This window comes from Leucopleurus acutus, assembly GCF_964270905.1.
Source record: "Leucopleurus acutus genome assembly, chromosome: 2".
In the NCBI taxonomy this organism is placed as follows: domain Eukaryota; kingdom Metazoa; phylum Chordata; class Mammalia; order Artiodactyla; family Delphinidae; genus Leucopleurus; species Leucopleurus acutus.
This window is the reverse complement of record NC_139143.1, coordinates 109,648,302-109,663,997: the sequence shown is the minus strand read 5'-3', so window position 1 is coordinate 109,663,997 and position 15,696 is coordinate 109,648,302. Positions and strand designations below refer to the sequence as shown.

The window sequence follows — 15,696 nt, the reverse complement described above, 5'->3', positions numbered from 1 at the left end:
GCATTTCATTATTGAACTTCAAGAATCACATTGCTTTGTATGCATCAAATATCACAAAATAAGTAATTCTGAAAAGCTAGCGTTTGCTACATTTTCATACTTTTTGTACCCCTAAAGGCCCAGGAGTTCTCCTGGCCGATTTCAGCAGGTCTGTCCCCTGTGAAGGCGGGAGACAAATGGGAAATTACGTCGTTGCTCCCAGCACCCGGGTGCATAGGTCTCCCAAAGGTTCTGGGTCACCCCAGTCACATCCTTAGAATGCCAGAGGTGGTAGGTCCAACCCTCCCCTTCTGCAACCATTGTTAGGAGAAGGACGTCCCAGAAACCCGGTTCTGGTCCAGAGTCCGAGCTCCAGTTGCCTCTCAGCATCTGGAGGTTGCTCCTACCCCGGACGTTTTCCGGGTGTCCCAGACCGCCTGGGTCGCTAGTGCCTCCAGGTGGGCGGAGAATCTCGTCTGTTCTGTTAACTGCAGTACCCCCAACACCTAGTTCAGTTCTGAGCCAGACAGAGGCTAACCTCTTCTGGTCACTTCGCTGCTTGTTTTCTCCTGTTAACCTCCAAGTTCCTTTCAAGGCCAAGTCTGGGCGGGAAGGGCTAGTGTTCAAAGCCCGAGCTAAAGTTAGAGAATTTCGGGCTTTGCTGGGAGGCCTCCCTCCGTCAGGAAAGCAGCGGGTGAGCTGCACGGTGACCTCTGGCAGACACCACGGGGCCTTCCCCCTCGGACAGAAACCCCCCGAGAGGGCGAGGAGCCTCGCGTCTGGAGTAAGTGAGCGGGAGCTTGTGGGCGGGGCTTCTCGGGGCCTCCCGCCCGCCGCGCGCTGCGGAGACGCGGGGCGCCCCCCGGTGGCAGCCCTGCAGCGCTGCTCGGGGCCGGCGGGGGCGGCGGCGGCGGAGGCGGAAGGGGAGGTGTTGAGCCAGCCGAGCGGCGCGGCCATGGCGGAGCCGGTGCGGGAGGAGCTCTCGGCCCTGGGTGCGATTTTCTGCGGGCCCGGCGAGTGGGAAGTGCTGCGTCGCTCAGGTGACTACCCCCGCGCCAGACGGACTGGGCGCCCTCTGTTCCCCACCACCAAGGCTGGGCTCCCCGCCCCGGGCCCACACTTGGGGGCCGGGGTAGTTGAATGAGGGAACGACACGCCCCGGGACTGGGCGTGTGTGGAAGCACGCGGGAGAGTGCGGCGACCTCCAAAACGTGAATAGTATCGCGCCCCTGCTCGCTCCTCTGCAGTGAACGGACAGCATAATGCTCAGGCTCTTGCGGCCCGTGGACCGGTTCCTGCTTCCCGCGCCGCTCCACCCACTCGTCCGTCCCACCCTCCACTCTCCCGTCGCACCCGCACTCGCCCTTCCCCCTCCATCCGCCGTTACCCCCCGTCCCCACTCTGCCGTTGCACTCTCTAACTCGCCTGTCTCCTCAACTCGCTGAGCACTACGAGCCAGCCGCGCCCTCCTGGAAAGCGTCCCCCCACCCACGCTTTCCCTGGCCGTCCTGTACTTACCCGTCAGATCTGACCTTGAAAAGAGGTTTCTCCTGACACCCCTAGTTTAAATCCAGCTTCCCCAAATTGAACTACGTGCTTTGTAAGCACCATGCATTATGTCCTTCAGGGCACCCACCACAGTTTAACTATATGGGTATTTGGTTGTTTCAAGTTGCAAGAGGGCAGGGACCCTGTCCGTTTTGTAATCACAAAACTCCAGGAACCTACGACAGTGGTAGGTATGCAGTAAATGTTTGTTAAATGAATTTTTGAATTCGACCAGTGCTCAGTCAGGACTCTCAGTTTGATTGCTTTTCTCCTGCTTTTTCTAGTCGGCTGAAGGGTGGTTGCCAATTACAGGCTCTTGGGGGCGCATTAATCATTCAACTCATTTATTGAGACCCCGGAAGCGCTGACAGGGTTTCAAAGACACTGACTGCTCAGGGCCTCTAGGAGCTTACAGTCTAGAACGGTTCTTTTGGCTATATTTTCATGATAGTGAAAACTTATTCTCTGCCTGTCTATGGCTTCTATTAAGTAAAAACCAGAACTTCAGTTTATGAAAAAGTGCAGTGATGCACATAATTTTCAGTTTTTACTTAGCTTTCAGATACATTCTGTGAATTTTTTGGCATAAGATTTAAACTTCTGTTATGTTTCAGCTACTATTAAAATTGTCCTTCTGACCATAAATTGGTTGACCTTTAAGAAGGTAGTCTAAAATGTTCTGAATGTTGTGAGAAAGCCATCAAGGGTTAGGATCCATTCCTGGTATCTACGTGGTGTGTTATTCACCTACAGAGCAGGAGTTGGCTCCTTTTCATTTATTCTTTCTTGATCACCCGTGTCTATACGTTCATTGAGCACTGTTATGTTCTGGGCACTGTGAACCAATTCATGTAATGAAGCCGCTTTCTTTTCAGTGCCTAGCCTGTCTTGTAGCTTTCTGAAACAATTGTTTAAAATCCATATGAAAGGATTTATTCACTTTTAGTGTTTTCTCGTCACCTCTCTTCTGATTGGATAGCATTTGTTATTCTTCGTCATCTTACTTTGCTGTCTCTGGCTCTCTTTATTGATAATTACTTCTGCTTGAGGCAGGCTGTTTGAAGAGATCATCAGTTTTCTTAAATTCCTTTATTATGGCTCAACTAGGAATATCCTGGGAAAATGAACCTATGATTTCCCATTACACCTGAAAGAGGATGGAGTGGTGGTGGTCTGGGTCATGAGTATGGTTGAGCATATGACACTGCTGACAGGTCAGAGAAAACCCAAAAAAGTAAGCATAGAAAGAAAGAAAGAGCAATTTCTTTATATGAAGAGCACTGTGGACCCTTTATCTGCTGTTAAATTGAGCATGACTTTCAAGCCATGCCTCCTAATTAATTTAATTCAGTGTTCTGGCATCAATAAGTAATTGAATTATAAAAGAATTCAGTGTAACAACTTAGGACATTTTGTTGCTGAAAGGTTCATTGGAGAATAGAACAATTCAGTGATTGAAATTGGGACGTTTGATGTTCACAACTGGGAATTAAGGGTAAGGTAAGGACTTCTTTAATAGACCTCAGTAAATATACAGTGGGCTGCTGGCTACCACTGTCATGGTCACTGTCAGCTTGGGTTGGAGGATATAAGAACATTCTGAACACCATCAGTTCCTTCCTGGCCTTCCCCTCAAATAAGCTGCTCCTTGTTGCCACCGGAATCAGGTTAACATTGGGTAGGATTGCACTTCTGGTACGAGATAGCCCAGGCAGGCTCAGGCTGCTAAACCTAGGGTCATCTATGAAGGTCATAAGATTGAAGAGTTTGAATAGTTGGATTCTTTTAGCTGGACTAATTTGTGCTGAGAATTTCAGGGGACTTACATACACTGTGGCCTCTTTGTGATGGTTGTAGAAAGCTCATAAGAGGCATCAGGTGTAACTGTCTCTGATGGGTGCAAGTTCTGTAAGCTCCTATTCCTGTCCACTAGGGAGGGCTGTGGGCAGATCAAACCAGGGGTATTCTGCTTCTCCCTGTGCTGTGCAGTCAGACAGGGTGCCAGGTTTAATGGGGTCACCTACCACAGACCTGATACTTTAAATGCGTCTTACTTGATGAGGGGTATTCTTTTTTTTTGCGGTACGCAGGCCTCTCACTGCTGTGGCCTCTCCCGTTGCGGAGCACAGGCTCCGGACACGCAGGCTCAGCGGCCATGGCTCACGGGCCTAGCCGCTCCGCGGCATGTGGGATCTTCCCGGACCGGGTCACGGACCCGTGTCCCCTGCATCGGCAGGCAGACTCTCAACCACTGCGCCAGCAGGGAAGCCCGATGAGGGGTATTCTTAACTTTATTTTATAAAGAAGATAACAGATGCTCAGGCTGGTTGAGTAACCACCAGGCTCCAGAGTATATGGACTCTTGCATTGCGTCATGCTCCTTAACAGAGATGCGGCCATTGCATCAGGAAAACAGTTCTTGGAGAGCAAGGATGACACCTGTCGAGGAAGAAGAGAGCAAGAAGAGCACCCAGAGCAGAGAAACGGGCATGACCCCACTTATGTTCAGAATAGTTCTGAAGGGGAGTGTGTGTGCATGCCTGTGTAGGTACCTATGAGGTAGATGGGATTTGGTATTGTTATAAATCTGCATTTTCCTGATGAGGTAATTGAAGGTCACAGAGATTATATTGCCATAGTTAGTGCTCATTATATGTGGAGTTGTGTTTCTGGAAATCATCTTACAGATAAAGAAGTTATAAAATGGGAGGTGTGTAAGACTCAATATCATATGATATGTTCGCACAGTAGCTTCAGAGTAGCTTTTTGTATTCTGCTAACACTAATGTTCAGATTGGATTGGGCCGTCTTGCAAAATGAATCATGACTGTCACCCACTGACCCCTCTAAATCTGCTCAGCCCTGTGTCCTGCTGATTGTCAGTACTGAGGTCGTCTCTAAAAACAAATCAGCCTTGAACTTCACGTCTAAAGGATGGGATTGCCACTTTTAGCTTCACTTATTTTTAGTTTATTTTTTTTTTCTGTAACCACGTTTAACATGTATAAAATTCCAGCTGTAACATAAAAAGAAGCACTGGTGGATGTATACTTGTGGGGAGCCACCTGAGAGCGAGAGGAAAAAAATCCTGTGCAGTGAGGTAAGAGAGGGTGTTGGGGGCTTTTTAGTGGTTTTCTGAACAAAGTCTTACCCTGAGGACATATAAAACTGCAAAAAAGAAAAAAAAAAAAGCAAGTATAGGGAAATTCAGTTGTATATGGTATATAAATGATTTCTTAATGGGCTCTAAATGAATCTTGAAGAACTCATCCTCTTAAATTTTGTTTACATTTTCCACTATCTTCTGTTATTGGACAGCATTTATTGAATTTTTATTGTGTGTGATTATGAAGTAGAGTGAAGTCTTAAAAATAACAGTATGGAATTTGGGGTTCAGTTCAGTTTCTCTCGTTTGAATTTCTGTTGTTTGGAGTGTGGTTAGGAGCATAATTTCCTTCAGGTACTTGTAAGGAAGAATAAGGTTTGAAACTAACCTATTTTAGTTATGAAATTGATATACTTATTTTAAGGTACAATGACTTATTTAAAAAAACCAAAAAAACCCAAACTAGGGAATATGTATGCAAGCTTCAACCAGAGGCAAAACTTACATCTTTTGGTAGAATCTTTAGAATAGATGAAAATAGTCTTGGAACTCATGAAAATTTTAGATTGTGGGGCAGGCATAAATTTTCTAGGGCATAGATTTTATTGAGAATGATGAGTTTGTGAGTTAAACTTAATGACTAGAGTTTTTTGGTGCCAGGGAAGGCCAGAGATTAGCATTAGATGTAGAACACCATTATTTTTCTGTTAATCACTCTGTTTCTAAGCTGTTAATAAACTTAAAGTAGATAGGGACAACCTTGTTTTCTTTTTTTAATGGAAAAAAACCCCCCCAAATCAGACTGACAGTACATGTGATTACATGAAAAATTCTGAGGAAAAAAGAGCCAGTTTAATTGCATGTACAAACCAAGGCAGATGAGAAATGGAAGGGTAATATACATACTTCTAGAGTTTTAGGGAGAAAATGAGTTTTTAAAAGAATACGTAATTTTATTCTTGCATTAAGTATCAGCAGAATGGGGTATGTTGTTGGGATTTTCATTTTCTTACAGAGATAGCGTCATTTTGTGTAATTTCAGCTTGCAGCTCGTGTGTGTGTGTGTGTGTGTGTGTGTGTGTGTGTGTGTGTGTGTGTGTGTGTGTGTGTGTGTGTGTGTGTGTGTGTGTGTGTAGCTACGGAGGGCGTCAAAGAGAAGACCAAGTAGGTTTCCTTCTAAGCTTATAACTAATAATTTCACGGTTTTCTAAGGCGGAAGTCAAGATTTTCTCCTGTTGCTTTTCTCTTTGCTGACTAGGGCCAGAAAATCACTAAGAGAGAAGAATGAAAGTTGGTAAGGATTTGAAGAGCCAGCTCAGTAGGCTTTCCAGACCTTCTCCCTGGACTGCCTGTTTCTGTCAGTTAGGTCACTGCCCTGGGGACGAATAGGTGGCTGTTTAGATGGCAGAGATTGGAGAACACTCTAGGTTTCAGGGTTTTTACCAGAAAGGGAGCCTTGCTTGCAGGGAAAACCTTGCTTTGTGAGCACAGATACTGTGTTAGTTTCTTGTGGCTGCTGTGACAAATAACCACGAATGTGGTGTCTTAGAACAACACATATTTATTCTCTTACAGTTCTGGAGGTCAGAAGTCTGAAATCATTTTCACGGGGCTGTAGTCAAGTTGTCAGCAGGGAGGCACCTTTTGTTCAGAAAACATTAAAAAATGCTATTCCCATGGAGAGTTATCTCCATGGAAATAAAAAAAATATATAAAATACAGGTTTATAGAAAGTATATGTATGTATGTTTATAAGTAAAGACATTTTTAGGTGTAGAAGAGAAGTTGAGGAGGATCACTTTGGCTCTGTCCACTATTTCGTGTTATGGAACTGGATTGACTTAAGAGGACAGGATCTGTGTCCTACCCGTTGTTTTCTCTCAGGCTAGAACAGTGCCTTGGGCCTAGTAGGTACTCAGTGAATGTTTGTTGAATGATGAATGAAGAGCTTTAAAAGTTATACCTCCCCCTTGAGAGGGAAAGTGGACCCTCTAGATGATTTCTGGAGGGTTTATTTAGCATAGTGGTCACATGTCTGTAGGTCTATTTATAATGCCCATTTTATCTAGTGAAGTGCAGTGATCTAACTGACATCTAGGGAGCCTACTTTAATAATAAAATATTTTTTACAAAGGATAGGTAACAGGATAGAAGAAAGAAGGGTTTTGAGAAGCTGGTGATGGATTTTAGAGGAATGTACTAAGTTGTTTGGAAAATCTTCCTTTATGCAGCATATATTTTACTTATGTAATACAAATTTAAGTTATATCACTTTAATATGATCTTTTTTTTAAAATAAACTTATTTATTTTATTTATTTATTTTTGGCTGCGTTGGATCTTCGTTGCTGCGCGCGGGCTTTCTCTAGTTGCGGTGAGCGGGGACTACTCTTCGTTGCGGTGCACGGGTTTCTCATTGCGGTGGCTTCTCATTGCAGAGCACAGGCTCTAGGCATGCGGGCTTCAGTAGTTGTGGCACACGGGCTCAGTAGTTGTGGCTTGCGAGCTCTAGAGCGCAGGCTCAGTAGTTGTGGTGCACGGGCTTAGTTGCTCCACGGCACGTGGGACCTTCCCGGACCAGGGCTCGAACCCGTGTCCCCTGCATTGGCAGGCGGATTCTTAACCCCTGCACCACCAGGGAAGCCCTAATGTGATCTTTATAATGGTTACTGCCTGGGTTTCGGGGTGGTGTCCTAAAATGGCAGTGCTTTGCAGCTGATACTGAAGGTTCTATTAAAGAAAAACCTGGTGTAATGGATGTGTTTGGTCCTATATGAATCCATGTCTGTAACAACAGCTTCTGTATAAATGGAATTGGATGGCTAGAGAGCCATTTTAATGTTCTGTTAGGTTCTTTAAAATGGGAATGCACTCAGGTTTCCATTGTTGAGGGTGTTGAGCAGCGATCCAGGTATGAAAATTAGAACAATCTGACTGCCTGTCTTGTGAAGGAGAATGAAACAAGGGCTGTGGAGAAAGAAGTAGGGTAGAGGGAGGCAAGTTAGCTTCAAAGAGCCTCGTCAGCACCCAGTTCGGTTCTACTCTGCTCTTCTGATCTGTGTGCTTCTGCCCCCTGCAGAATGAATCAGCCTGACGTTTTATCAACTTTTGAAAAGTGGGGTGAAGTGGTGTGGAACACATCAGAGGGGTGAAGTGGAGCAAATCTGAAAGAGAGCAGAGTGTTTCATCTCGTATCCTGTGTGCGCTTTCCCCTTTCCCCCTCCTCCTTATGGAGCCAGAAACAGCTGAACTGATGTCTGCCCAATTTTAGTTCCTCCCGCTGCCTTCATGTTACACTGATACGAATATATTTGAAGTGAAAAAGAGCGGGTCCAGGCAGTTACTGTGTATGCACAGTCATGGTTTGCTCTGTACCCCTGCAACCACACGGGATCCAGTATTTGGTTTGATTCAGACTCACTGCAACATGACTTTCGCCAGATTTAGTGTATAACTTTTAAACTAATCACTGATTTTATAAATACACAATACTGTTTCTTTGAATGTTCATATGAGTTTATTAGGAATTTCTGAATTATCAACTAAGTCTGGGGAGGAAAAACATCATATGATGAGAAACCTTTCTGGTAACCTTAATAAAAATGGGATAATGGCAATTATAAATGCCAGTGAAATCCTGGGTGCTGGTGAGCATGATTCTATGAATATATATGTATGGCTGAAAGTAAGAATCTGTAAATCATGGCTTTCTTAGTGTGATGTATCTCTTCATAAAATAACTTAGTTTTCACATGAAAAATAAATTGACACTTGAAACAAAAATTTTAACTTGTTAGTGTTCCATTCAAATTGAATTAGGTACAGCTAATCATTATTTTTGGATGCTTTCCAGAGACAGATGGAACTGTGTTCAGAATTCTCACAAGAGCCGAAGGATTTATGGATGCGGATATACCCTTACGATTGCTGTTCCATTTACCGGTTAATTACCCGTCGTGTCTGCCTGGTATTGTGGTTAACTCCGAACACCTGACCAGGGCTGAGTGTGAGATTGTGAAGGAGAAGTTACTGGAGCAAGCAGAGACCCTTTTGTCGGAACCTATGGTTCATGAGCTAGTTCTCTGGATTCAGCAGAATCTCAGGCACATCCTCAAGCGGCCAGAAGCTGGAGGTGGCAGTGAAAAGTGCACTTCTGCAGCAAGCACGACTGTGGATGATGGATTGTGGATGACTCTTTTGCATTTAGATCATATGAGAGCAAAGACCAAATATGTCAAAAGTGTGGAGAAGTGGGCTTCTGATTTAAGGCTGACAGGAAGACTGATGTTCATGGGTAAATTAATACTGATTTTACTGCAGGGAGACAGAAAAAACATCAAGGTGCCAAAAAGTTTTAATGTTGAATATGAATTTGGCTATTTTCTGCTAAAATGGTGTGTCTATAAGTGTGTTTGATAACAATGGGACAGATTAATCATTAAGATGTTTCTGCTTTCACTCTTACCATGTTAATGGATCTTTCTTTTTAAAGACTGTCTTTAACTTCTAATTACAACTACAGACTTGAAAAGCTTGAAGAATAAGTAGAAGATTATGTTTTAAAAATCATGCCACTTAATGAAAGTGATAGGTTATTAAAAAAATCTCTGTGGTACATGAGTGTTTGTTTCTGTAATCAGCTTTGAGCCTAAATTTTATAAATTTGCACTAAAAGTTTGTGCGTATTTATAGTTCTTTCCTTCGTTAGGCACACAGCAAGGTGTATATTTTTGGGTAGCCTGCAAAAATTTTAACTTTTTGGAAGTTAAAGATATGTTCTGACGCTTGAACTTGGTATCTGTTATACCTGAAAAGAGGAGCTGTTCCCTCCTAGCCAGGATTTAGTGTGAGTGGAAGTAGAATCATTAGGGCTGTCAGCTTGTCACCTCCTCCCTAACTTTTGCTTTCCACCTGACTTGTCTCAGCAGCTGCTTTCAAAATCATCGTCTTCTTCAGAGTTTTCAAGTTCTCATTCTAAACTCATCTAACCTGCTTTATGTGGGACCAGACAAAGAAAGCTGCTTATTACATTTTAAATCTTAAAAGAGCTGCAAATCACTTAATAGGTTTTATGCTTTCAAGTGGGTTGGGTCAAGAATAATTACAATGGAATTTATTTGAAACAGATTTATCTTGCATAACCTATCATCTTAAAGATTTGTAGGATAACTACCTAGCTTTTTGTTATGGGCTCTTATCCCAAAACTTGTTGGTTAATAACTTCAGTTGACCAGAGTAGTGCTGGGTTATAGTGTATAGGTACAACAGATTTTCAGATTTAATAAAGATATTGGGTTGGGGTCTGACCAAGGAACCACATATATTTTTTAAAATTTATTTAATTAATTAATTTATTTTTGGCTGCATTGGGTCTTTGTTGCTGTGTGTGGGCTTTCTCTAGTTGCGGTGAGCGGGGGCTGCTCTTTGTTATGGTGTGTGGGCTTCTCATTGCTATGGCTTCTCTTGTTGCGGACCACGGGCTCTAGGCACGCGGGCTCAGTAGTTGTGGCACATGGGCTTAGTTGCTCCTTGGCATGCGGGATCTTCCCGGACCAGGGCTCGAACCTGTGTCCCCTGCATTGGCAGGCAGATTCTTAACCACTGTGCCACCAGGGAAGCCCCGGAACCACAAAGTTTAAGGTGATTTACAGTATATCTATAAAGTTTGATCCTTTTGGATAAAATACTGGCTGACAAAATGAATACAAATTAATTTCTTTGCTCATATATCCCCAAAAGGCTCAGATTTTTCTTTAAGCCAGCTCAGGCATATTAGGCTAAGTGTAGCTGTTTTGCAGATGTTGTTTCTCAGATTGGATCCATCAGTTAATTAATTTATTTAATCATATGGCTTGACCTCTGGTAATGTAGAGTACTTTTTAAGGAGTTCTTTCTTTTTTATTAGCTGTCCCTAAAATGTCATTTAATGTAAATATCCCTTAAATTTTTATAAGACTGTATATCAGGATTGAGAACTACAGGCACATATTTATAGATGCCATCAATTTGGAATGTTCGGTACTGTGTGCCTGTTAACTTCATTCCGACCTTGAGGAAGTGATAATAATGACAGTAGCTGGTACTATATTAAGCACTATTGTGCCAAGAACTCCTCTAAGTGCTTTATATGTATGAACTCATTTAATTATCACAACTTCCCCATAAGGTAGATGTTATGAGTACCATTTTATGGAATAGGTTACTGAGGCACAGAAGATCTAGATAACTAACCCCAGAATCAGATCTAGTTTATATTTAAGCCTACGTAGTTCGATTAGACCCTTCTTTACTCCAGCATTCACCAGAATGTTATGCTTCAAAGTATGTGAAAACACTGTGTAACTCTCTTACTGCTTGATTCAGAAAGTGAGTACTCTGTAAGTGTGGAAATAAGCCTATAGGTTTATGGCTCCTTTCAAACTAGGACTTTGAGATTCAGAGTAAGATACGTATTTAACGTACTGATTTATCATTTAGGAGTACCTGATCCTTCAGAAAACCTGCAAAGTAGATGTGGACTCAAGTGGAAAGAAATGCAAAGAGAAAATGATTAGTGTACTGTTTGAAACAAAAGTACAGACAGAACACAAAAGGTATAATTTAGTACTATTGCAGATGGAAAAGCAACTGAATCGATAATTATACTCTGACAAATTTAGGCATATTCATGAGTTTCTCTTGTATAATGCAGGTTTCTGGCATTTGAAGTCAAAGAGTATTCATCGTTGGATGAGTTACAAAAGGAATTTGAAACTGCAGGACTTAAGAAGCTTTTCTCCGAATTTGTACTTAGGTTGGTAAAATGAAGTGGAAGACAGGTATCTTTTAGTGAAACAACAGCGTGTTTTGTTTTGTTTTGTTTTTGTTTTTTGCGTTGGATTTTGAGAGTGGCTGATTGAAATACTCATAAGGGAACAATTTTAGAGTTTTCTCTGAAGCAAAATGACAGACACCATCATAACTTAAGGACAAAAGCCAATTCTGTTTATGGAATATTAAACAGTAAAAATATCCATGTATTCTAATTTTGCCAGTATAGGCTGGGTTCAATAGATGGAATGTTATTTGAGAGATAAATACAAAAAGATGATGGTGAATGAGCCCTTGTGTTTATACAGAGGATTTGTTTGGAACTGTGCAATTTTCTGCCTAATTTTCTTGTAATTAAATGAATTTTTAAAAAGAGATTTGTTTTCATGTTTACTTCCTTCATGTTTACATTTTTAGCATTTGATAATGATTTTTCCCCCATTCAGATTATTCTGTCTAATGTTTTAAGTTGAATGTTAAGAAAATTATAACACTGATTTCATTGTGGAATTGGATAAATGGTTAGTTTAAATACAAACTAAAGAAGTTCTATAGAACTTGATTTACAATTGCTTTCTTTGGGGTCCCAGAATTGCATGATACTTACTAGTGATAGGACTGGAGAGTCAAATTAAAATAAAATTCTTCAATTTAAATTAAAACTTACAAGGGAAGAAGTGTTTTACACAAAATGAACTTGGCTTACCAGAGGGAAGAAATCATATGGAGATACTATTTTTTATTTCTGATGAAATTTGTTAAAGTCTGATAATCTCAGAATATATTTATTATGACGTAAGGAGAGAAGCCATAAAATAAAAGCTGTGTTAAAATTTGTACCAAAAGTATAGACAGGCATTTATGTTTGAGAAAGGATATTTGTGTTCCTGAAGCTACCTGTGCTCCTAAAATAAGGGGCCAAGTAATAGAAGAAAGGCCAGGCAAATCTCCCTCACTGTAATCTGAGGTACAGTGATGTCATTATAAGTTATAACTGATGGGAGAGAGAAATAAGGAGATGCCGTGGCACGGCCAGTAGTGCTTCTTGAAAGTGCTGCTCTGTGACTGTGGCAGTACCGTCTGATTGTCTCATTTTCAGACACCCTTGTAATTAAATTAGACCTACCTCTTGATCATTCCATTAATTAGAGGGGATTTTTTTGTTCGTTTTATGTCATTCTAGGGTGTTGATGATTTTTTCCTGGAGAACTGGTAAATGTAGTTAGGTTGTTCTATGGGAGGGTGATGTTCTCAGAGTTCAGAAACTGCTAGGAGCCTGTACCCGCCACTGCACTATTGGAGACTGTTGTAATTGATCCTAGATCTGCTCAAGTGGTACTGCCTGGACCAGAGCTGAGGTTGCTGATAGGTACTATCTGTGGTCTGTTGGCATTCACAGTCACTCCACCCCTGCTGCCACTGCAGCCATTGCCAACAACTACCATGGTGCCAGAACCTCTGCTGCCTCTGACTTCCCAGTGGTGCCTCCTGTTGACCAAACCTAACAGGAGTCCAGTTGGCAGAGAAGTCGGGAAATGTAGTTTGCATGTGTCCCAACCCCAGGAGAACAGAGCAGAATACAGGAGGGTGGGTGTGTCAGTGAGGGAGAGGGAGCTGAGTGCCTATGGCGAGTAACGAGCACGACCTTCCCTTTTAGCTATTAAGCAGCCACGCACAGCCTTCTACCCATATTTAAATTTCTGTACAACAGCAACAGTTTATGCTTCAGTCTATGCAGATTTTACTGTCTTTTGTACAAAGGAAAAACTCTCACCTCTCCCCCAAAAGGGGAAAAAGTAAAGTTCTATCAGTTACTATTATCCTTAGTGGTGTTGCTTATCCTGGTTCAGTCACAATCCCACCTCAATTAAACTGTCAAGTGCACTACGACCAACATTTCTTATGTAACTTGATAGGGGGTAGGGGAAGGAAAAAATAGTTAATATGTACAAAAATATCTGCAAACGATGAAGTAGATTTGCTTAAGTACTTGTTTCTATAACTGGTCTTGAAGCTGTAGTTGATATTTATAACTTCTTCCTCTGCTCCATTTGGCTTTGCTCGTGGCTGCCTCTACCTAGTAGGGTGGGCGAATCTTCATTCTGGAAGGTCTGGGTCCTTAGGAGTTGGTTGTTTATTAACTTTCACTCTTGAATAAGAGAATATTAAGAGGCAACCCAGAGAACCCCTGGGCTCCTGACATAGTTCTTATTGACTCCATTGTGTAGCAGTAGATCAATTTCCCTGTAATAATGTGGTCAACCACCCCAGCCATTATAGGAACCTCTTTTGTTGCTTGTTGGTTTACTGTCATAGGGACCCTAATATATTCAGGTGTCAGTCTCAACTTCAAATTCACTTGAACCATTTTGTGTGCCCTGGTAGAAATATTTTTTTTCCATGGGAGCTAAGACCACCAAATCAGCATAGCCCCTTTATAGGGATGGTAATAAAAAATTCTGTGAGTGGGTTATTAAACATAATACTGAGAGAAATCCATCCTATTTTTATTCCGCGATTCCTGGACCCATGTATTCCGGCAGTGGGAGAAATAACATCATATATTGGTGACTGGTTCAAAGTCTTAGTAGGTCATTATATTGTTCTATCAAGCCAGCCACTTCTGGGTGATTTGGTACATGGAAAGACCTATGAATTTCATAGCTATGAGCCCATTGCTACATTTCTTTTGTTGTGAAATGAATTTCTCATTTAGAATTTATGTTGTGAGAGATAACCATGTCTGTAAGATTATGGTTGGTAGTCTTATAGGAAGAGACTTAGGATTCATATCCAGAATTAATATTTTCATGAGAACAGTTGCTGACCCTTGCACTAGAGAAGAGATCCAATGTAATTAATTAGCCACCAGGTGGCTGGTGTCTCCCAGGAAGTGGGGCCCTACTGGTGGCTCAGGATTCGTCTCTGTTCTTAGCAGGTTAGGCACTCAGCAGTGACAATAGTAAGATCAGTATTGGTGAGAAGAATTTCATGTTGCTGAGTCCGTGTATAACGTCTGTCCCTGCTGCCACAGTTACTTTGTACATGAGACCGCTGAGCCAGCACTGGGATGCTAGGGAAAGAGGATGACTGACATCCAGAGGATGAGTCAGCCTGTCCGTTTGAGCAAGGAAGACATTCACTGCAGTGGTTGCCCTATGAACATCACATGGGACACGAATATCCTCCCATTTTGTGCTCATCCCGAGAGGTCCACTCACATACTCCTGCCCCAGATTTCCTTGTCATTAGGCTTCTGATCTTATTCTTTCAAAGTCCCTGACTACCTGGCCAACCCATTAGCCACTGCCCATGAAATACTGTAGATCTACGCCTGTGGACATCTCTTTACCTAGATAAGTAGACAGCCAGAAGTACTGCTCAAAGTTCTGCCCACTGAGAAAATTTCTCTTCACTACCTTTCAGAGACACTCTAGATTGCAGTGATAATTGCCAAAGCACATTGTGAAGAACCATCCCTATACCAGGCCTGAGTTCTTTCTTCCGCAGTAAATAAGTTATGGGTATCCCCATGACAGCATAGATGTGGACTAAGGAAGAAGCAGCAGTGCAGGAGTAGTCGCTACAGGCATTTGAGCCACTTGATCATGCAGCTTCATGATCAGGGCCTGCTTGAGCCTGATCTTGTACATATCACTTCACTTGTACATGTCCAACTTCATGATTTCATGGATGAAGTAATACCTCATTAGTAATCAGGAGAAATGCAAATTAAAACCACAGTGACACCTCTAGCCACCCACTAGAATACCTAAAATTTAAAAGATGGACAGTAGCAAGAGCTGACAAAGAAGTAGAGTAATGGCAACACTGATACACCATTGGCAGGACTATAAATCGACCCAAATGCTTTGAACAAGCAGTTTGGCATAATCTAGAAAAACTAACAATTCCATACCTTATAAGCCAGTATTTCTGCTTCTAGGCATATACCCTACAGATGTGTGCATGTATGTGTGAGGTTACCTGTACAAGAATGTTCATAACAATATTATTTTTAATAGCCCAAAGGAAGCAACCCAAACACCCATCAACATAGAATGGACAAGTAAGTTGTGGTATATTCATGCAATGAAATACTGCACAGCAAACTAAATAAGTGAACTATAGCCAACATGCATTCATCTTTTAAAAGCAATATTGAACAAATGAAGTAAACAGGAAAGGTACCCTATGATTGTAAAAGTTCAAAAGCAAGCAAAATGATATTAAATTATGGATGCATACTCAAGT

General features: G+C 42.1%; 1 protein-coding gene across 2 annotated transcripts; it reads left to right on the top strand.

Moving 5' to 3' along the window:
• The first annotated feature begins 924 nt into the window (after window positions 1-924).
• Window positions 925-11,815, top strand: RWDD3 (RWD domain containing 3). Of its 2 annotated transcripts, none has more exons than XM_082834509.1 (4): window positions 925-1,019; window positions 8,486-8,973; window positions 11,110-11,225; window positions 11,324-11,815. In XM_082834509.1, exons 1-4 carry the CDS (start codon window positions 935-937, stop codon window positions 11,436-11,438), a joined length of 804 nt encoding a protein of 267 aa, XP_082690635.1. In that variant the 5' UTR covers window positions 925-934; the 3' UTR covers window positions 11,439-11,815. The 2 variants fall into 2 exon arrangements, with proteins under 2 accessions (XP_082690635.1, XP_082690636.1); XM_082834510.1 differs by having other exon boundaries at window positions 8,486-8,926; window positions 11,324-11,451.
• Window positions 11,816-15,696: the final 3,881 nt, after the last annotated feature.

Excerpts from the sequence above, each read along its gene's own strand:
- RWDD3 (XM_082834509.1), top strand. The coding sequence starts at position 935 with ATGGCGGAGCCGGTGCGGGAGGAGCTCTCGGCCCTGGGTGCGATTTTC. Across the intron at positions 8,974-11,109 it reads GAGACAGAAAAAACATCAAG|GAGTACCTGATCCTTCAGAA; the intron begins GTGCCAAAAAGT and ends TTTATCATTTAG. Across the intron at positions 11,226-11,323 it reads GTACAGACAGAACACAAAAG|GTTTCTGGCATTTGAAGTCA; the intron begins GTATAATTTAGT and ends TGTATAATGCAG.